The sequence below is a fragment of the Dipodomys ordii genome, unplaced genomic scaffold (assembly GCF_000151885.1).
Source record: "Dipodomys ordii isolate 6190 unplaced genomic scaffold, Dord_2.0 Scaffold111, whole genome shotgun sequence".
NCBI lineage: Eukaryota > Metazoa > Chordata > Mammalia > Rodentia > Heteromyidae > Dipodomys > Dipodomys ordii.
In genome coordinates, this window is record NW_012267327.1 from 3,776,163 (window position 1) to 3,799,514 (window position 23,352).

Genomic DNA, 23,352 nt, shown 5'->3' on the forward strand with positions numbered 1-23,352 from the left:
AAAGCCGGAAGTGGCGCTGTGGCTCAAGTGGTAGAGTGCTAGCCTTGAGCTGAAGAGCTGAGGGACAGCGCCCAGGCCGAGTTCAGGCCCCATGACTGGACCCCCCCCCTTAAAAAAAAGGTAGGGAACACTTGAATGCTTGCACAAGGCCCTAACCCCATTACCACAAAACTTAAGTGCAGCCAGACAATCTGTAATGTGAGCTAGTGAGGAGATTGCTATAGCCAAAGGATCTCAAATCTGAACTCAGTCCAGGAAAATGTTAATGAGAACCCATCTCAAAATGAAATACAAACTTGAAGGGTTGGCAGTGTGGCTCAAGTGATAGTAGACTTGCTTATTAGCATCTGTGATACACCGAGTTCAGTCCCCAGGGTTTGGTAATTTTTATAAATTCAAGAGTTAAGACACAAAGAAACAGGCATTTGAAAGGAGGTGGGGTAGGGTCAAGGAGAGAGGAGAAGACAAAAGAAGAGGAGAAGAGAGGGAGAATGCAGTCAAGAATCCAATCTATATCCTTCAAAATTAAGAAAATCCAGGCACTGGTAGCTAATACCTGTAATCCTAGCTATTCAGGAGGCTGATATCTGAGGATCACGGTTCAAAGCCAGCCCAGGACAGGAATGTCCATGAAACTCTTTATCTCCAATTAACCACCCACAAAACCAGAAGTAGACCTGTGGCTCAAGGTGGTAGAGTCCTAATCTTGAGCACAAAAGCTGAGGGACAGTGCCTAGGCCCTGAGTTCAAGCTCCATGACCAACAGGGGAAAAAAGAGGGGGAAAGAGGTGGGTTGGGAGGGATGAGTGACACAGATCAACATGCATTGTATTCATAAACTGCCATGTGAGATGACAGTGCCTGTAGACCACTACTTAGAGGTAATTAAATAAAATTTGGAAAGAGGATAAGACATAAAGTGTAGGGGCTTAATTCTGTACTTTAGCTTCTGTATCTGTTCCCCAGGCCTGGCACGTGGATAAATGGTCACTGGAAGTGGGAAGCAGGACATGGGGACAGGGGGATTTGTACATGGCATCGAGAGACTTGGCACACAGATGCCAATGAGCATAGTGAAATGCAGGAGCTAATGATTCAGTGCTTGATTCTCTACTGGGTCCAGGGGACAATTCTTCTCAACCCAGGGAACATTAAACCCAGAATGGGGTCAATGCCATGTTCTGCTGGCTTCCCATTCTCACTCGCAAGAACATGTCTCTAAAAAGCAGACAGCAAATTCATTCTAAGCATCTTATGGCTCTGGAGCTTGTTTCTGCCCTCAGGTAAATACACCAAAATAGTGAGGAACGGTTTCCTAGATTGCCTTTTGTGAATGGGGAATGGAGATGACCTTTCAGAAGTCTTCTGTTCAGCAATGGCTATGTTTTATAACGAGTCACTGAGTTGTTTGTTTTTTTTTAATAGATTGATATCTCCCACACAAATCCTGGATTTATGTTTTTTAAGACAAACTCAGTGTGTGGTATGAATGGTAGGTCCTATGAAGAAACACACATGGCTCATTTCCACGTGTTCTGTTCTCTTGTTCTTTCCTGGGATGTCCTGTCCATTTCCCTACGCATGCTCCAAATAGACTTCAAGTCACAAGTTCCACCCCTTCAGCTATGAAACTGCCTTTGACTGCAGATGCCCTCACAATCTCCTTGGAATAAACTTCTGTGGCAGTATTAGGTAGGATAGGATATGTATGAAACTGATATTGTTGTATAGTACTTGTTAATTTTTTGTTCCAATCCAGAGGCTTGAACTCAGGGCGTGGGCACTGTCCTTGAGCTTTTTTGATTAAGGTTAGTGCTCTACTAGCTGAGCCACAGCTCCATTTAGGATTTTTAATGGTTAACTGGAGATGAAATTCTCACTGACTTTCCTGCCAAGGCTAGTTTTGAACCATAATCCTTAGATCTCATCTTTCCGAGTAGCTAAGATTTCAGGTGTGAGCCACAACATGGAGCCAATTAAATCTTCACTATTAATAGACAAGGTTCATCTCTGACCTTTAAATGAAAGGAAAATGCCATCTAAGGATAACCAAAAGGTACTGAATTTCCTTCACAGAATTGTCAGGAAGGGCTAAACAAAATGAAAACCAAAACAATAAAAAGATTTGCATTTACTGACCTGCTTTTCTATGAAAATAATTACAGGCTGTCATACCTTTAATTCCAACTTATGTTTTCAAACCAGGGAACAGAAGCTATACGAACTATAGAAAGCTGAGCCATTTTCAAAAAGTAAAGGTGCTGCCCAAGTGATTCTCATCATCTTCCTAAGCAACACAAGGATTCCAAGCTACAAGGGAGAGTCAAGGGGCTTTGTTACCTCTGCACTGCAGATCCCTAGCAAGGTAGTAGAGATAAGAAAGTAAAACTCTTATCTTGGGAAGAGCCAGGAAGGCATGTAATAATGTGTTGAGCCTGGAGATTTTAACTCCATCACTGAATTTTCTATGCTAATGATATTTCATTTCCTGAGATCCCCAGGAGTTGATATATGTGGATGCACACCACCAACCCCAAATGCTACTTGAGGAAGCTAGCAGGCTATACATAAAGTTAAAAATGCTGAAGTTGAGTACTGAATCTACAAGGTCAACAGAGAGCTAATTGACTTATTAGTTAAAAAACTATTTACATAATACATTTTCTCCTACTGGAAAGTGTCATATTTACCTATGCCTAGTAATAGAAATGTTTTACATATTGAGTATTCTTAGAAATTAACTATGACTTTGACTTTCTGTATAAAAATGCTAATATTTAAAGGAACTCTTTACCTAAAATGTACACACACAGGGAAGAAGCCTAATGAAATAAACACAGTCCAGCCTTAGCTGCCATGCAAACGTGGAGATCCACCCTGTTCAAGTGGCTGGGAGATGCCACCTGAACCTTATGTGTCTCTATGTCTGCGTTGCTCACCTGTTTCATTGCACTTAGGTGTTCCATGTACAGAATCCCTTGCAGAACTTTCTTCCTTTCTCTAGACTCACTCTCTAGAAGAGTTCTTAGGTCCAAAACAAAAAGGAAATAACAGAAACAAACACAAGACTAGATATTTTATGTGGGTACACATCCTTCATCAATTTGCCAATGGAAAACTAAGAGCTCAAGAATGATGGCTGAATTTGGAGAAAATCAAGAACAGCTCACCTGTGGCTTCATTTCTGCCAGTTTATTCTGATACCTTTGGATGGACTCTCTCAGCTGCTTCTCTCTCTCACTTTTTGATGATGTTGCTGTGTTCATGGTACCCAGGGGGATTGAAGGAAGCCATTCTACCTGATCACAGCTTCACAACCAACAAATAAAAGATGAACCACAGGAGGAAACAAGAAACTGTTAGCTTTCTGTAGAAGACTTTCTTCTAAGGAATATCACTTTCGTCCATAGACACAAAATTCAAATACAAAGGAAGATCATCATCTCGATAATTTGAAGTAATACAAGACTTTTAATGTAAAAGACCTTTTAATGTAAAATGTGGTGGGTAGTGTGTTTCTGAGAATACTAATTGTTTTGCTAATGGCTCATTTATCCTACATTTTCCTGAAATGAGGTCTTTTGCAGTAGTAGTTTTTTGGATCATTGAGGCTCAGTCTCATTACTGCCAAACATTTCCCCGATTCCTCCCCCTACAAAAAAATAAAATCAAATTGGAGTGCAAAGTCTATACAGCTCTAAAATATATTAAAATAGTTCTACCTCTGAAACTCATAGATACTCTTTTTTGTGACTTGGGATTACTGGAAGACCAGTCATGTGCAATGTATGTTGTTCCTCAGGGGTAGACTGAAGAAGGGGAGTTTACTGAGACTTCCGAAGCCTCCACACCTAAAAGCTGTGGATGAGCTTTACTATAGCACCCTTCCCATCATTCCCTGCTGCTGTCAGACCGTCTGCATTTGGCAGTCATACTGCCTCCCAGTCGTTTGTATTATATAATCATGCAGAATTGTGTGTTGATGAGCAATAAACAGGCTATGCATGTGAATAAGCACTTAACTCATTTGTTTTAAGAATACATGATTTGAAAACACACACACACACACACACACACACACACACGATTTAGCAGATTTGAAGCCATCTTTTTAATTTGTAAAAGTAGAGTATTATGGTTTGGGGTTTTTGTTTTTTATCTTGGCACCTCTGAGAACTTCAACTCCCCTGTGAACACTGTGGAGAGACCAGGAATGGCTGAAGACATGGCTGTGGTGTAAAAGTTCAGGTCAGTTCTCTGAGCCTGTTCTACATCAAAGACTTTTCTCATCCTGATAGATGGGAGAAGGTGGGAGTGTCGTTTGGGAGACAGTTACCAGAAAGAGAAGGAAAGGATGAAGTTTACAGAAAAATGTGTGTGTATTTGGTGAAGAGGGAAGAAGGAAGAGGCTGAAAGTAGAGAGGCCCTCCCCCGTGTGAAGCAGAGAAGGAAACATCTATGAAAGCTTCCATTTCTGTTTTTTTTTTTTTTTTTGGTCCGGTCGTGGGGCCTGAACTCTGGGCCTGGGCGCTGTCCCTCAGCTCTTCAGCTCAAGGCTAGTGCTCTACCACTTGAGCCACAGCGCCACTTCCGGCTTTTTTCTTTTTGCTTATGTGGTGCTGAGGAATCGACCCCAGGGCCTCAGGCATGCAAGGCAAGCGCTCTCTACCACTGAGCCACCTTCCCAGCCCCTCCATTTCTGTTTTTCAGGGCTGCAACACATATTTTTCTTGCTCCCTACCAACAGAGCAGAGTGAGGAACTACAATCAAATTCAAGTACTACTATGAAAAAAAAAACACTTAATTCCACCCACATATGGTGTTAGCTATTATTGTTATTTTCAAGGAAAGGTGCTATATAAACAAATGCAAGGAATAGCTACTATATATACCACCACCCACAGTGTGGTTTGGAAGACATCTGTGGTGGTACCTAGGCAGGCCTCTATTTCACTTGAGAAAAGAACCTTGTGGTTCTTAAGTTTCTATTCAGGAAACAGAAACCTCAAGTATTTTTATGAAAATGCAGTCTACTGTATTGTCTTCCCTGAAAGCATTTTGGAAGTAAATTTGCATATGCAATCCAACCCATAGATTTTACTCAACAGCCTTTTCAAAATGCAGACTTTTTGGTTGTTGTTGTTCAGCCAGGTAATAGATGATGCCATCTTTCCCCTGCCGGTAATCCCTACTTTCAATGCAGATAAATGCATAGTGTGAATGAAATGGGAGTGTAGGGATATCTATTTCTCAGAAACTGTGACAATAATGTATAGTCTCCCTCTGGACTCATAGTGGGAAGGAAAACAAAGCTTCAGTCACATGACAAACACTGGCTGTATTTTATGTCACCCAGGCTACTCCAGTCTGAACCCTACCATTTGTAACATAGTGTGCCTTGGAAAGGAGAAAGGATTTAAGTGGAATCAGGTGTCCTGGAATGTAAAAGGCTGCCTTCTGAGAGAGGATGTAAGGCAGCAAGAGAATAGGTTTTTGCATCAAATTCTTGGCTTCCAGTTTCATCTTGAAGGAGGAATTCTGGGCAAGTTACTGAACCTTTCTAGGCCTCTGTTTTCTCCTCTGAGAAATAGGGGAAGTTCATAGGACATTTGTCCAGGTGAAATGACTGATACATGATTGCTATGACAGGAACAGTTAATATGTGTCTGGCTCAGGCACAAACATTGTTCATTCAGCTGCTGTTCATTGGCATGCTCCTGACAATTGGCAATTAACCGCTGACAACGGGCTATATTTTCTGTAAATACAATACTTTTTTTCTTACCTCCCTGTACTCAAGGGACCCCCACCTAATGAACAATTCTACTTCACTTCATATCATTTTAATGCACTGCTTTATATGATTCTATCAAAATCTAATGGGATGTATGTCTCTGGGAATAGTCTTTTAGGTTTCGGTGTGTCCTGGCCTGAGATACTGAATCAGAGGACTGAGAAAAGTCAGTGGTTGAATTACTCTTCATCCTGGCAGATGTCAAACCTACACCCCTGGTACTGAGCTCCGCATTGAGGGAAGAACCAACTTCCATGTAACTGCCCTTGTAATTAGGTTTACTTTCAGCTATCTCTAAACTCCTTGTTGTCACTTTAGGTGTATTTTGTCATCTTTTCAATGGAAGTGAGCTAAAGATAGTCAATATGATGTCAGTGTACTTAAAACATCAAGGACTTGAGACAATTATAAATATAAGTACTTTTTGCCTCATAGACTTTCAAGGTTGATCAGTTTTCTGTCAACATGACTAAATTTATCTTGCCTCTCCTCACAAGTGTCATTATTTGCATGTGTAAAAGAGATGGAATTAATGTGGGCTTGAGACTTATTACTATGATCTGTGATGGCATCCCCACTTTTGAAGAGAAGTGGATGAGAGTGTGTCAATTTGGGGACAATGGTGAACTGAAAATAGAGGAAGCTGGCAGGGACAGCTTCCAGCTCTGTGGTTCTGACAAGGCCTAGGACTGGATGCAGAAATCATAGGGAGATGGCTAGATTTCAGGCAGAGGCTGACATCCTGGTGGCCTGTCACTAAGGGACCAATCACCCCGCACCCCATACCCCAGAGCTTTCAGCAAGTTGTCATCACAAGCAGCTCAGTGGAACCCAGAGAAGATGCACCGAGATAACTGCTGCCATCCTCTCCCTTCTAGGGAACAGCGTGCTGAGTTCATGAGAGGTTTGAAACTGGATGTGGTGGTGAATGCCCGTGTTCCTAGCCACTATGGAGGTAGAGACAGGAGGACAGAAGTCCAAGACCAGCTGGGAAAAGTTGCCAGGAAAACACATCTGAAAATCAAAGTGAAAGCAAAAAGACCAAAGGAATGGCTCAAATGAGAGCTCCTTAATTTTAGTACCTAGAACTGCCAGAGAAAGGGGGTGTGGGGAGAGAGACAGAGTGAGAGGGGGGGCGATTTATCATTTGTCTCAGGTCTTAAAGCCAGTAGAATAAGGATTAAACACAGTCTGGCCCAGAGTCTAAAATCTAAACCATATCCTATGCTGTGGAAGTTCTTAGCATATAGTAAGTGATTGCAATCCTTGACTATGCTAGACAAAGTCTAGGCTTTGTTTAGAAGATAGCTAAGTCCCAGGTTGGGGATAGAATCAGAAAGGTGGATCTTAGGCATATCATGAGGGTTCTGAGTCTAGATTGTAGTTTCCATTCTGACTTTTCTCAAAGGAAGAAGGGAGACTGAGTCATTCATGATCATGCTCCCTGAGGTATTGGGCTTTTAATAAGGAGCAAAGACTAGAGTAAAGAAATGGAAAATTTGCTTTTGGTCTCTAGGATCTTGGCCTCCAATTCAGTTAGGACAGTTTAGCACTTATTTGACACTTATTCTGTGTCAAAATTTTATTTGGGAAAAATACAGGTCATGTTGCTGAACAAGAAAGGGAGACTGAAAAATCTCCAGGCCATATGAAATGTTAAGAGCCCTTGCAGGCCTTCACATTTGTCTTCAATCTCTAAATAAAATTAACCTGCAGACACCAGGCAGAAAGGTTTTAACAGAAGCTTGTGTGTGTGTGTGTGTGTGTGTGTGTGTGTGTGTGTGTGTGTGTGTTAGCCCAGGTTGGGGTTTGAACTAAAAGGTTCTGATCTCACTTGACATTTTATGGTTAGCATTCTACCACTTGAGCCACACCTCCTCTTCCAGCTTTTTGGTGGTTAGTTGAAGAAAAGGATGTTATAGATTCTTTCTGTCCAGGCTGGCTTCAAATGAAGATCCTCAGATCTCAACCTCCTGAGTAGTTAGCTTTATAGGCATGAGCCATCACCGCCCTGTTTAACAGCAGCTTCTGAATGCTTTGTTTTCTTTTGCTTTGATAATTTTTTTCTCACTTCTTCAGGCCAGGATTTAAAATAAACAAACAAGAATTACTACCTTAATGTCTATATTAGCAGTACTGATCCACTGCCATATCAACATAGAGGACTTAGAACATACTGCACTGAGAAGCAGGGCTTGAGTTAGGGGTACCTTTGTTAAAGGGGAATACTAATTATTTCTCCTTAGAGAAAGAAGATTAGTCTAGCAAGGGCTTGTAATAACACTGACATCCATCAATATTTAATCAGCCTTTTTCCTGTTTTATTCTTGACTTCTTCCTCCAGAGCATAAAGTGATAAAATCAATCTATGTCTTCTAAATAGAAACACACATGTAGCCTAACAGTTTAATGTCCCTGGATACTCCCCTCTAAATTATACTCCAGTGTGATCAGGTTGTATATTGTGTGAACATGAACTTGAAAACTGAACTTAGGAGGCCGAAGTCTCCTGCTGATGGAGGTGCAGAACTTTCCCCCATCCAACACCTGCTGATTATTCCATCCAGATTTCTTCTACATGATGGAAAAACAAACAAAATAATCTTTCCAGAGCTAGCCAGAGGAGGCTAGGAGTTCAAAAAGAGAGTAGCTACTCATTATTTAACCATAGCTAAGATATGGAAGCAGCCCAGATGCCCCTCAGTAGATGAGTGGATCAAGAAAATGTGGTATATATACACAATGGAATTCTATGCCTCCATCAGAAAGAATGACATTGCCCCATTTGTTAGGAAAAGGAAAGACTTGGAAAAAAATTATATTAAGTGAAGTAAGCCAGGCCCAAAGAAACATAGTCTCATGGTTTCCCTTATTTGCAATAACTAGTACATGTGTAGGACAAGTAGAAAAGGTCAAAAGCTATGTACATATGACCATATAAAATAATGTTAAGTGAAATGAACCCCAAGATAGGGACACAAATACCTTTTTTCTTTCATGCTAATGTTTCTAATGTATTTATAATGTACCATGTGATTTTTTTGTTTCTTTGTATGTTCCTCCCCCACGGTGTAACCCCTGTTTTCACTGTATTTGATGTCAGTACCCTGTATCTTGTATATAAACTTTCTAATTCGGGGAGGGGAAGGGAAAAAACAAAATGCTTAAATAAGGACACAGATTGATCCATTGTAACAATGAGATGTACAAAACAGTATGTTGAAAACTAATTACAATTTTGGTGGGTGGGGGGAAGGGGGGTAAGGGGGTAGTTGTGGAGGTAGGAGGGAAGGGATGGTAGGGGAGGCAAAAATATTCAATAGGAAATGTACTCATTACCTTGCTCATGTAACTGTAACCCCTCTGTACAGTATGTTTACAATAAAAATGTATGAAAAAAGAGAGTAGCTACTAAGCTACAATCTTTCTACAGCTGAAATTTTTTTCCAATTTCATAAAATGTACTTTGGGAATTAAAGATTGATAAAGAATTTTCAGAAAGTGATCAGAAACTACCTGTTTTCCGAATGGTTAGGATTATTAGCACAAATCCACGCGTCAAGAAATTCCTTTTTCTGGAAATCAGTAGGATACGGTAAGACTCTCCACTTAAGGCAAAGATCTGATTATCAAAACAAAAGCACACAAGAGACCACAATCAGAAATGGATGCCACAATATATGATGCCCATTTTCAGGCACCAAAATGAGTGAATCCTTTGTCATATAAACACAATAAAGCACAACTCCTCAAGTCACTCTAGGGTCCCACTAAGAGTTGTTTTTATTATCATTATTATTATCCTCATCTTTAATTTTATTATTGCTTCAGTTGGTTACTTTTATATATATATGTGTGTATATATGTTTTTATTGTAAACATATTGTACAGAGGAATTACAGTTACATGAATAAGGTGATGAGTACATTTCCTATCAAGCATTGTTACCTCCTCCTTTGTTTTTTTCCCCTACCATCCCTTCCCTCCCCACCTCCACAACTCCACCCCCCCCCAAGTTGTAAAGTTCATTTTTAACATAGTGTCATTGGGGCGCCAGTGGTTCACACCTGTAATCCTAGCTACTGAGGAGGCTGAGATCTGAGGATCACGCTTCAAAGACAGGCTGGGCAGGAAAGTCCCTGAGACTCTCATCTCCAATAAACCACTAGAAAACTGGAAGTGGAACTGTGGCTCAAGTGGTAGAGTGCCCACTTTGAGCTGAAGAGCTGAGAGACAGTGACCAATCTCAAAGTTCAAGCCCCACCACCCACCAAAAAAAAACAAAGCATAGTGTCTTGTACATCTCATTGTTACAATGGGTCAACCTGTATCCTTATTTAAGCATTTTTTTTTCAGTTAGTTACTTTTGGATCACAGAATCCCAACAGACTCCACTCTCTCTCTTCTTAAACCATGTAAGAATTATGGTAATCTGTCTGCTCACTTTTTGCAGCCTATTGCCCGGCCATCTCTGAGAGAATATTCTGTCTCCAATCACACAAATACCATAAAAAGGTAGAGTCAGGATCTCTGAATCTTTTTTTTGGCGGGGGGGGGGGGTCTGGTCGTGGGGCCTGAACTCTAGGCCTGGGCTCTGTCCCTCAGCTCTTCAGCTCAAGGCTAGCACTCTACCACTTGAGCCACAGAGCCACTTCTGGCTTTTTTTTCCTGCTTATGTGGTGCTGAGGAATGGAACCCAGGGCTTCATGCATGCAAGGCAAGCGCTCTACCACTGAGCCACCTTCTCAGCCCCAGGATCTCTGAATCTTGTAACACATTTGCCTTTTCTGCATGGCCCTCTGCTCTCCTCCCACTCGCTAATCTTCACTTTCTGATTTTTGTTGTTTATTTTCTCCTTATGGTCCCTCCTTGACTTTAAGCTCAAGAAATGCCACTTTCTTCAGGCTATCCAAAAATTCAGTCCTAAACTCCATTTGGACACAGTGCAGCTGGCTTTTAGTAAACAGCTGGCCTCGGTTCATCTGAATTGCTCCATCTCTAGCAACTTCTATGATCTTGAGCAAATGACTTGATTCCCCTCTGATTTAGTAAAATCATTTGTAAAAAGAGATTAATATTAGTATCTCTCTTATAATACTGAGAATGAAATTGTATAATAATAGCTAGAACTTAAAGAAACTTTCAAACTTTCAGTAAACCTCATTATTCTAAACCTATTATTTAACTAAAATTTAAAACTTTTAATGAATTTAAACCTATTAATTAATTCAAACCTATTAACTGGTTATACTCACAACAGCCCCATGATATAAGGGCAAGTATACATGTTATTTTATAAAAAGAGGGAAAAAAGGCCTTTGAGAGATGAAATAATTGTTCCTTTTCACAGCTCTTAGGCATTGGAGATCGGACTCTAACAGTGTGTGGTACACATCAAAAATATACTAATTGGCAGAGATGTTGAGCATCTCTTCATGTGTCTGTCAACCATTCGTACTTCTTCTGAGAAGTCTCTCTTTAAATCTTTATCCCATTTATTAATTGGGCTGTTGTTTCTTTGAAGGTTTATTTTTGAGGGGTTAATTTTTTGAGCTCTAAGTATATTTTAGATATGAGGCTCTTGTCTGATGCATAACTAGTAAAAGAAAATCACCCATTGTGTGCACTTTCTATTTATCTTGCTAGCTCTATTGTTTGCTGTGCATCAATTTGATGCAATCCCATTTATCAAGTCTTTGATTTATTGTGATTCTGAATCTTTACTTAGGTAGTTTTGACCTGTGCCTAGAAGCGCTAGGCTTTCCTCTACCCCTTCCTGTAATATTTTTCATGGTATCTGGTATCAATTGAGTTATCTGATCTATTTGGAATTGATTTTGGTGCAGGGTGACATATAAGTATGTAGCTTCAGTTTCCTCCATGTGTACAGCCATTTCTGCCATGGAACTCTAACATTCACAGAGTGAGACCAAAGGAGACTATTCTTAGGAAAGGATCACAAAGACTCAGTAGTTAGGTGCATATGATTATATGAAATGGTGTTTATCGAAATGAACTCAAACAAAGGGAAACAAGAGGGTTTTTGTTATTTTGCTTTTCTCTCTCTCTCTCTCCTTTGCTGCTGTTTTTTATTTCTGTACCTTTTATCTTATATGTAACTCTCTCTGTTTCAGGGGGAGTACAGAAATGGTGGGAAAAAGGGTGAACAAATGCAGCAGTGATACTGACTAGACATTATGCTGAAAATGAACCACAACTTGTTGGGGAGGAGAATCAGGAGGGAAAAACTGAGAAAACGAGGGAAGAGGTGACTGTTCAAAAAGAAATGTACTCTTTACCTGACTTATGTAACTGTAACCTCTCTGTACATCACCTTTATGTATATATATGTATATATATATACATACATACATACATACATATATATGTTAATTGTTATCCATTATGATTACAATGTGATAAGTTGTCACATACTGTCATCCATTTATTCAATATTACTTTTTACATATATAGTCATGTGTGTTCCCCTTTGATATCTTACATTAACTCAGACATTTACAATGTTCACATAGAGCTTAAATTACAACACCAATAGGTCATCAGAGTTTGACCTCTTCTTTTGCTCTGGCCGTCTACCAAATCACCCTTGACCATGCCGCCTCACTACAAGTTCCATCTAGCCAGGAGAGCTTCTCTGGAAAACTCCCAGATGAAAGCAAAGGGTCAGGCTCTCCTGGCCTGGCCTGTCTTCTCCACTGTAACATTTGTTGTGGAAAACAGATTGCCCTTAATTCCCATAGCTATTTATTTATGTAATTCACATATGGTTATTTTCCTCCTGAAAAACTTCCAATACCTCCCCACTGCTTATCAAAGTAAAAACTCATTCTAGAATTCAAAGCCCTTGAACAGGTTTACTCAATATAATAGTTTTGTCTTCCATTATTTATTCATCATGAATGCAGTTATCAATCATAAAAATCCTACTATGTCTTAGTGTTACACATGACTCATAGAAAAAAATGGTGTGTTTATTTCTCTCCAAGAAATATTTTAACTGAAGCATATACCTAATAGGCAGAAAAATCTGTGAGACTCCATATGAATGTTTCCTGTGGTAGCACATGCCAATCATTCCAGCTATAATAGAAAACCTAAAATAGGTGGATTGTGATCTAGGCATATGCCCGAACTGGACATGAGATCCTATTTTAAAATAACCACTACAGGGCTGGGAAGGTGTCTCAGTGGTACAGTGCTTGCCTTGCATGCATGAGGCCCTGGGTTTGATTCATCAGCACCATATAAGCAGAAAAAGCCAGAAGTGGTGCTGTGGCTCAAGTGGTAGAGCACTAATCTTTAGTTGAAGAGCTGTGGGACAGCACCCAGGTCCAGAGTTGTGACCCATGACTGACCAAAATAATAATAATAATAACAACAACAACAACTACTACTACTACAATAAAAGGGGGCTGGAGACATATCTTAGTAGTATAGTCTGCCTTTGCTCCTCCACTGCTTTTTTTTTTATTTTTTTACTTCTAAGACCTCATCACTTCTATTACTTCATTTACCTACTTTTCTGTCTTCAGTATTTTAACCTCTTGTACACTGTACCAACCTTGAAGGGAAGAATCATATCTTCCTCATTTCACCACTTTAAGCCACCATTTATAACACTGTCACTTGTGCATTTGAAAGTTCACTAGTATTTGCTAGTTACAATGGATTTCAGTACTCACCACACTGCATCATGAATGGAATGGCCATGGCTTGTCTCCTTTGGTATTGAATCTCTGAGGATTTCTCTAGGTCCTTATTATGTTGGTACCCAAGGTCATTCCAAAACATTGTTAGATTCCTGTTGCCTAAAGGAAAGAAAGCCAGACAATGAATAATGAAATAAAATAAAACCAACCTAGTCAAGATAATTGGCAAGGGCAAGTGTGGTTAAAAATACATATGTATTCAACATGATCTCAACTGTGTAAAAATACAGGAACAGAAGTGAGAGATGGATATATTAATGCTGGATGCACTGTAGTGATGTTATAGATGTAATATTTATTGATCTATACTCTTGATTTTTTTCAGACTACACGCAATAAATAAACTACCTTTATAATAACACTGAAAACAATAGCAGTTATAAAAGTTACAATTTTATTATTGCAATAAATCATACTGATATTTAATCTATTATGTTAAAATAATCTCTGGAAGGGTTGTGCAAATTAAACTTTAAAATTATTGGTAAGGCTGGGCTTTGTAGTTCATGCTGGTAATTTCAGATACTAAAGAGGCAGTGACAGGAAGGACCATGGCTCAAGGCCAGCCTGGAAAAAAGTTAAGAAGATTTGCATGCACCTCAATCAATAAGCTTGGTGAGGTGGCATGCACCTGGCACCCTACTTACAGGAGAAGCCATAAATGGGAGGATCATGGTCTGAGGGAAGCTCCAGGAAAATACACAAGACTCTATATGAAAAAAATAACTAAGACAAAATTGCTAGAGACATAGCTCAAGTGGTGAAACCCGCCTAGCAAATGTGAGGCACCAAGTTCAAACCCCTGTACTACAAAAAAAAAGTATAATACAAATTACCATTCTTGTTACATAACTAGAGTTTCTCTACTTTTTATTACCTCTAGTTCTGTTTTTCTCCCAGTCTATATGGCTGTTACTCTACACAAGCCCTAAATTCTACACTATATCCTTCCATTAAAATTCCTTAATGTGGGCTGGGAAGGTGGCTCAGTGGTAGAGTGCTTGCCTTGCATGCATGAGGCCCTGGGTTCAATTCCTCAGCACCACATAAGCAAAAAAGAAAAAAGTCAGAAGTGGCACTGTGGCTCAAGTGGTAGAGTGCTAGTCTTCAGCTGAAGAGCTGAGGGACAGCGCCCAGGCCCAGAGTTCAGGCCCCACGACCACACCCCCCAAAAAAATTCCTTAATGTTTCATACATAGAATATATAAATATTATTGTGATACTAACAACCATAAAATGTCTAAAAATATATTTTTAAGGAACAGCATTATCTGACATCAAGCTGGAGTGTTATAATTTTAATGTGCTGCGATCTCTACAAAAGAAAATGGCTTAGGAATGTATATGACAGGAAAAGAGAAGAAACTTAAATGTTTCCCTGAAAAAAACAAACAAACAACTAGACATAAAAGAAAACAGTAATGCAAGAAATGATGAACAAACAGCTACAAGGCACTGAGAAAGCAATCAGTAAAAGGAACAAAGTCTCACTTCATTAATTAAATGTAAATGTAATGAACTTCCCATTCAACAGACAAAGATTAGAAGAATGGATTTTAAAATGTCATCCTGGTATATGTTATTGAGATACAAATTATTTGCAAATGAGATGATGAAGAAACATATTTCTTTTGATCCAAAGAAACAAATTGATTTGAAACAATATAAAAAATATTTCTTGCAAAAGTAACCAAAAATAGAACAAAAACAACTATGCTTATATCCAATTTAAATAAAATATTTACAAGGAATAACAAAGGATACTATATATTGGTAAAATGTTCAGTATATCAAGACGATCAAATAATTATAAACTTATATGCACCTAGTAGCAGACCACTAAAATGGGAAGGGAAGGAAAGGGAACAGAGAAGAGAAGGGAGGAGAAGAAGAAGGAGTAGGGAAGGAAGAAATGAAGGGAAAGGAAGAGAGAAAGGATAAGGGCAGAGAAAACAACTCCTGAAAAATTCACAAATTTCTTCAAAATTAAACAAACAACTATTAAACAACAAATGGATCCAAGAATAAATTATGGGAAAATACTTAAAAGTCAATGAGAATAAAATCATGACATAACAAAATGTATGGACATAGCAAAAACTGTGCTTTGGCTAGAATTTATAACCAGACACTTTTTTTTTAAGCAATGGAAAAGATCTTGAAACAAATGCCTACTTTGGGATCTAGTGTGATGTCCTATGTCTGAATTTGCAGCACTTGGGAAGCTAAGGCTAGGAGGATTGGGAGTTCTAAACTGGAGTTAATAAAATAAATATTACATGTGTATTGCAAAATGCCACAGTAAAACCATTTGAACAACCAAAATACATTAAAAAAAAATGAGTGACAGGAATGCAAACTCTCTTGTCTGCCCATAGAGAAGGTGAAGGAGTGTGAATATGGTCAGAATGCTTTAGGTACACGCATGGGGATGGAACAATGAAAGATGTTGAGAATCAGGGAAGGGGAATGAAGGAAAGTGAGGAAAGGAATATTATATCTTATATATATTACATTATATTATATATAATAAATGCTATATTATAAATATATACTATATGCATGTATGTCTTAATAAAACCTCTTGTAGAATTAACTGATGCTAAATTAAAAAAAATGTAGAAAAAACAATAATTAAATTTTAAGCCCTCACTTTACATTTAAGGATGTAGAAAAATAAAGGAAAAAGAAAACTTCAAACATAAACCTAACAGAAGAAATGAAGATCAGTAGAGAAACAGATGAAATCAAAAATTGGTGAGAAAAAAATCAATGAAATCAAGCCTGTTCTTTTAAAAAGATAAAATTGGTAAACTTATGCTAAAAGGACTAAGGAAAAAAAGAGATTCAGGTTCCTAAAATTAGAAATAATACTGACTACCAATTCTACAGAAACACAGAGGACATCCAGATAGACATATGAGCAATGATACCCCAATAAATTAAATGAATTAAATGAAGTGATCAAATTCAAAGAAATACAAATCCTGCCAAGATTAAACCATAAAGAAACAGAAAATCTGAGTAGACAATTAACTAATAAAGAAACCGAATCAGTATCAACAATGTCAACAAAGAAATGTCTTGGTAATCATGATTCTACCAATGAATATTACCAAATATTAAAATAAAAAAAAGAACTGTCTGTGATGTGATCATCTCATTTCTAGGAATCTATCCAAAGAAAATTAAGTCAGTATGATTTCATCAGCACTTCCACATTCATTGAAGACTATTCATAACAGCTATGATATGAAATCAACCCAAATGTTCACTAACAGGGGAACAAGTTGAAGAAGTAGAGTGAATACACACAGTGGAACACTCCCTGATCTTAAAAAGAAGGAAGATCTGTTATTTGCAGCTTCGTACACGTCCCTGGAGGATATTAAATGAATAGGCCAAGCACAGAAAGAAAAATATTGCAGCATTGTAGAACCTTAAGACATCTGAGCTCACAGAAGCAGGAAGCTCAACGATGCTTACAAGAAACAGGGACCGGAGCTAAGGTGAGAAGATGCTGGTCAAAAGAGGAAGCAAATCTTCAGTTATATATCAGGTGCATAGTTGAGATATCTACTATATGTTGTGGTTAATAACAAGGTATTTGAAAATTGCCTAAAAAGAAAGAGAAAGCAGAGTCTTGAAGAAATGGCTGTATATAGTAAATTCACAGCAGTATGGAAGAAATTCAAATATTTGTCTGCAGATAAACAGTAAAAATGGCAGGCATGGAAAATCATTATTCAACCTTAAAAAGGAAGGAAATTCTGATATATACTATAATATATATATGCACCTTGAAAGTAGTAAGTGAAATAGACTAGTACCCAAAAGACAAATATTACACAATTGAACTTGTATGCGATTTGATTCAAAATCACAGAGATAGAAAGGAATAGACAGAGGGTGAGTTCGGAGGAAACAAGTTGTTTCATGAGTTTAGAATGGCAGTTTTACAAAATGAGGAGTTTACAAAATGAGGAGTATTCTAGAAATGCACGGCAGAGATAGTTAAATAATAGTGTGGTGTACTAAATATTTTTGACCTATATATGGTAAATTTATCCATGTCCATTACCCCACTGTACACAGGGATGGATCTGATACAGACTCACAGAGACATAGTGGTTGATGTATTGTGTCTTTCCTTCCCCGTGCAAACCATGACTTTCCATGGGAAAATATGTGCCAGCGTAGCTTCAACATGGAGCTGAGCATCCTGTACCTAACAAGCACCGAAAATGTTGCCACTATAATTCCTGACAGAATACCTCACTAATGTGTTGTTTGCACTCAAATGAAGGTGAAATAATGTCTCCCCCAGAAAACATTAACTAAAACAGTTAATACAGCACAGCTAACTTACCAGATGAATGAATTTCCACTGTGATCCCCAACACAGACATTTATTTAGGAGTGGGAAAACTAGTAGGCTGTTAAAAACACAAGCACATGTTCCTCAAGGCAGCCCTGTGATCACACCACACTTAAATACTTATACATTATACACATTATGCACATTATGCCTTAATTCACATTCTGCCTGCTATTCCCTCTGGATGGTGAAATCCTTGAAGACAGTAACAGCAAATGGGATCCTATTTCAGTAGCGGATACACAATGCTTCTTTTTTTTCTTTTTTTTTTGGGGGGGGGGTTGGGGGGTCTTATAGGACTAAATAGTACTAAAGAATTCCTGATTACTAAAAGCCAAAATGGAAAACTTACTAGCCCAAACATTTAAAGACCAGGTTTAATAAAAATTAAACTTGCTTAAAATAATAGTAACAATATACAAGGTGATATAAGGGCAAAAAAAATCAAATAAAAGATTTTGAGAGATGTATTCTTGCTAACATCCAGTGTAATACTGACTCCCTTCCTTCAGCCAGAAGCGGTTCCAACATACACAATTTGCACTTGTAGTTGTCATGGTATGAAAACAGAATTTCCACAGAGTGGACTCTGGAGACCAGGAAGTGTTCCAGCAGCCTGGTAAACGCAGCATCTGGAAGGAGGGCTTCAGTTTCTATTTTCTTATAGGTGTCAGTCTTTAAAAGACTTATACAACTACTTGTTATACATGAGTTCCAAAACAATAGTGAAGACTGACAAAGGAAGTTGGGTGTGTACTGACATCTCCAAATTGCGTGTGCAAGGGAATAGGCTTGAACATATACATGTGCAAAAATTCATGTCCAACCTGTTCTATCTAGAAATGATAAAAATCAACAACAATAATTTATTGTTTCAGGTTGACCTTCACTGAGTAGCATATAGATAGGACTTTTTAAAAATATGGTTTCATAAATTGGTGTATTCCTGTGTCTTATTGAAAGGTTTTAGATTGCCCTTTCACCTATGTATGAATAAAAAGGCAAAACTTAAGAAGCAATTGACTTTTAAAAATAACATTTAAAATGTTTCCATCCATCTGTGAAACAAGTCATATAGATACCTAAGTAATTTATTGACCCCAGAATGATATTAGCTTAATATCCCCAAGACAGGTTGATTTAAAATTACAGTTTGCGACTGTAAAAAAGTAAATAGCTGAAAGCTCACAGCTAATATCCACAGTTGTGAAAGAATACATATTCTGAGGCCTTTGTTTGAAGAATCAACAAGCCTGTTAAACTAATTGGATTATTCGGCATTAATGCATATAGGATGAAAGTCTCCATTTCTGAAACAAATCTCTCTAGGAGAGTAAAAACAGTGAAAAGTTAGTTTATGGATACCGATATATGGAATACTTTATTCCAAATGTTGTTGATGCTTACATTTACCTGATAATTTTCTGAGAGCTGTTTAAACCTAGCAACTACATACTACATTTTTTTCTCAAATATAGTAAGGAAAAGAGACATTCAGAGATGTTACCTATTAAAAAAAAGAGAAATGCAGCATCCTCCTAGATAGCCTTCATTCAGAGCATGTGCAAAACCAACAGGCCATCCTTTTTTTGGGGGGTGGGGGGTGGGGTTGGGAAGGTGGCTCAGTGGTAGAGCACTTGCCTTGCATGCATGAGGCCCTGGGTTCGATTCCTCAGCACAACATAAGAAAAAAGAAAAAAGCCAGAAGTGGTGCTGTGGCTCAAGTGGTAGAGCGCTAGCCTTGAGCTGAAGAGCTGAGGGACAGTGCCCAGGCCCAGAGTTCAGGCCCCACGACTGGACCTCCCCCCCCCAAAAAAAAAAACAACCATCCTTTTGCCCAGAGGAGAAGGAAGAAAGTCCCACAGTAAATGATCAAAGCCTAGCTTTGATGGTCTCCATCACAATAAGGAGATCTAAAATTGTTTTGTTTTGTTTTGTTATCTCAAAGCACCAGGCAAATGATAAGACAGAGAAGGTACTTAAATCTATTTTCTTCCTTCAGATGGTCTATATTTAAGTTTGTGATATTGGTTTTTGTTTTTTTGGTTGGTTGTGAGGGCTAGAACTTGGCCTGGGTACTGTCCCTCAGCTCTTCAGCTCAGGCTAGCGCTCTACCACTTGAGCCACAATGCCACTTTCAGTCTTCTGCTGGTTTATTGGAGATAAGAGTCTCATGAACTTTTCTCCCCAGCTTGCTTTGAACCATGATCCTCAGCTCTCAGCCTCCTGAGTAGCTAGGATTACAGGCGTGAGCCACTGGCACTCTGTGGTGTATTGTTTTGAAAGACTTCCTGAGGAAAGTAAGCAAGAGGTCATCTTGATTAAAATATTGCCATATGCATGTATGAAACACCATGGTGAAAATCCCTTTGAACAATTATGATTCACTAAAAAAAGTAATGAATTGTAGGAATGTAAAACACGTCCTGCCTGAGGTGTGGGTCCTAGTGGAAGAGTAGGAGAGTGAATGGGGTGGGTGAATGGGGTCAAAATACTTTATATGCATGTGTCAAATGGAAGAATGAAGCTTCTTGCTAAAGGGGAAGGGGGTAGGACTGAGAGTGATAGAGAGAAGGAGCACATGGCATGCATAGACAGACGTCAAAATGGAATTAATTGATAATAGCAAAAGAATGTAAGGGAAAAAAAGAATTTTGCCCAAACAAAAAAGAAATGTCGTTGCTAGGAAAGTGATTACTGTTTTCATTTCATGCAAAAGCTCTGAGGTAAAAAGTTCTGATGGATGCACAGTAATGGAAATGTACCTGAATGTCATATTTGTAGATCTGAAAATGGCATGTATGTTAGCATAATTTGAAAAAGACCTCTCAATAAATAGCTTTAGGGGGAAAGTCCAGTCTTTAAACATAACCCTCTCTTCTTTTCTACAGGGCACACAAACAGGCTAGTGGAGAGGATTGGGAGCTCCTGCTTAAGTGTAACAAAGGAATATCAAATGGTACAGAATTCCAAATGAAATAGAGGTCCTAGACTTTTCTGGACAGGTGAGATCCTCTAAGAAGCTTCAATGAAAATTAAAGTCATCATGATAAGTACAATCAGAAGACAAAGGAAGCACACGAGCTGTTGATAGTAGTGATTCCAATCATCAGGAAAAAGTAAATGGATAAAACCTAAGAATATGCTTTTTCCCAATAGAAGTAAACCAGTGAACTCTTGAACCATCATCCAGTTATTGGTAGGAGTTGACATGAATTGAAGATTTTACATAGAGCATACATTTACGCCTCATAACTAATTACATAGAGTGTCTATGTCATATCTGAATGTTTTCATTGTCTCTGTTTCCTCTCACATCAAGTTCTTACTCAAAGAAATTTTGAACAGCTTAGAATTCTACTGCATCTGTCAAACTGAATTTACAAATTAGTAATGGGTAACCAAATTGTATATAACAGGATGCTTTTCTTTGTTGAAATATTAAAACTAATAAAATAAAAATCTCATAGAATTACAGTAACTGTTTTTGGAACCTCTATGGGATTTGATCACTGATCACTAACTGCTAGTGTTATTAATGAGAGACAATTATTGGAGAATGCATGGCTCCCAATGAAAGAGACATCTTAATAAAATAGTCTGTAGAGGGTCCACTTCTTGGTATCTTCTCACCCTAACCTCACAGGGGTCTTGCTAACACCGCTTATATAATGGCATCAATCTCAGTCATGAGGCCTCTGCTCTCATGACTACTAATAATCTGCTGCCCAATCCCTGCCCCAAGATCCCTCTTCTATAGAGCATTCCCTCAGAGTCAGGATTTGATATCTGTTTTCCATGCGTGAGCATATGCGCGCGTGCGCACACACACACACACACACACACACACACACACTTAGAACATAGCACCCTGATAGATTGGCAGCATCCACACAGGGTGGATCATGTCTGATTTCTTAGTCCTAGGGCAAGCACAGCTTAACAAATCAAAGCACACATGAGAAATAAACTTAGGTTTAACAGGAAGACATATTTCTAATAGAGTGGAGTAGAGATTCATGGACCGATTCAAGAAGCTATCATTTTCCTTCTCGTGGGAGGCCCTTGCTCAAGCTTAAATGGCATGAGATTGAAAGGATTTCAGTGACCAGACCAAATGATTTTTAGCCTCTGTGTGAACCAAAAGACCTATGATTTAAATTCTGTGGGCAAGGTTATGTTTCTAACACCATAGATTTCATTTTAGCACATCAGTTCAATTCAGATCCATTCTGGAGAAGTTCAGTAAACACATTTCTACCTAATTAGTTCTGTTCAAATCAAAATTTTATTTGCTATTACTGCCATCTTTTCTTTCTCCTCTCCCTACTCCCCAAAGGTAATAAATAATATTGCCATTTTATTGTAAGGATGCATAAAGTTTCAGAAAATGCAGCAGACAGTGAGGAGAGGTCAGACTCAGCAAAGAGAAAAAATATTTCTGAGATCCTTAGCATCAACTGTGCCAAAAGTAAATGCAGATAGGATAAATGACACAAAGTCATTACCTCTCCATTTCCCTTTCTGCTGATTTGATTCTTACAAGGGCCCCATTTTCCATGGAAACAGATCAGACTTACAGCAATATAAAGATTGCATCTTTTATTTATAAGGCAAAAAACCTACCCAAATACTTTTTATTAAAATTGTGTGCCCTGTAGTACTGGCTTTCAGAGTATTAATCAAGTATTAGGCAACTTTTGTCATTCATGTAGGAATTAATAAGCAAAAACCTTGAAGGTCAATCTCCTCAGAAGTTACTGAGACTATTAGTTCTGACAGTGATTATTTGATTCAGTTTGATCTTGAAGTTTGGGGTGAACGTTTGAGAGACATACTCCCTATCTGTGTTTCATTCCCTCCTTCCTTCTAGGAGAACATCTTTGTGAGATTAGCTTCTATTGATAAATTAATTTGCAGACAATTGGAGGATTAGGAAAACAATATACTATTAACCGTTAATAATAAAAGTGCAAATATAACACTAATATTGAACCCTATCACTAGAGAAGATATTGAAAAATTAGGCAGAAGCCGGGCACTGGTGGCTCACGCCTGTAATCCTAGCTACTCAGGAGACTGAGATCTGTGATTAATGGTTCAAAGCCAGCCCGGGCAGGAAAGTTCATGAGACTCTTAACTCCAATAAACCACCAGCAAACTGAAAGTGGTGTTGTAGCTCAAGTGGTAGAGCACTAGCCTTGAGCTGAAGAGTTGAATGACAGTGCCCAGACCCAGAGTTCAAGCCCTATGACTGACCCCCCCCTCAAAAAAAATTAGGCGGAAGCTGGGTGCCAGTGGTGGATCATGGTTCAAAGCCAGCCTAGGCAGGAAAGTCCATAAGACTCTCATCTTCAATACACTATTTAGAAAAGGCCAGAAGTGGCACAATGGTTTAAGTGGTAGAGACCTAGCCTTAAGCAACAGCAGCTCAGGGACAGTGCCCAGG

At 38.6% G+C, this 23,352-nt stretch overlaps 1 protein-coding gene across 1 annotated transcript in view; it reads right to left on the reverse strand.

The window, feature by feature from the left end:
* The window catches only part of Morc1 (MORC family CW-type zinc finger 1), a 157,051-nt gene that overhangs the window by 54,224 nt on the left and 79,475 nt on the right, over positions 1 to 23,352 (reverse strand). Inside the window, exons 13-15 of the mRNA XM_013028509.1 lie at positions 13,499 to 13,624; positions 9,312 to 9,417; positions 3,172 to 3,309 (exon numbers count right to left, since the gene is read on the reverse strand). Of these exons, the coding sequence (XP_012883963.1) occupies positions 3,172 to 3,309; positions 9,312 to 9,417; positions 13,499 to 13,624 (370 nt within the window). The remainder of the gene's footprint in view (positions 1 to 3,171; positions 3,310 to 9,311; positions 9,418 to 13,498; positions 13,625 to 23,352) is intronic.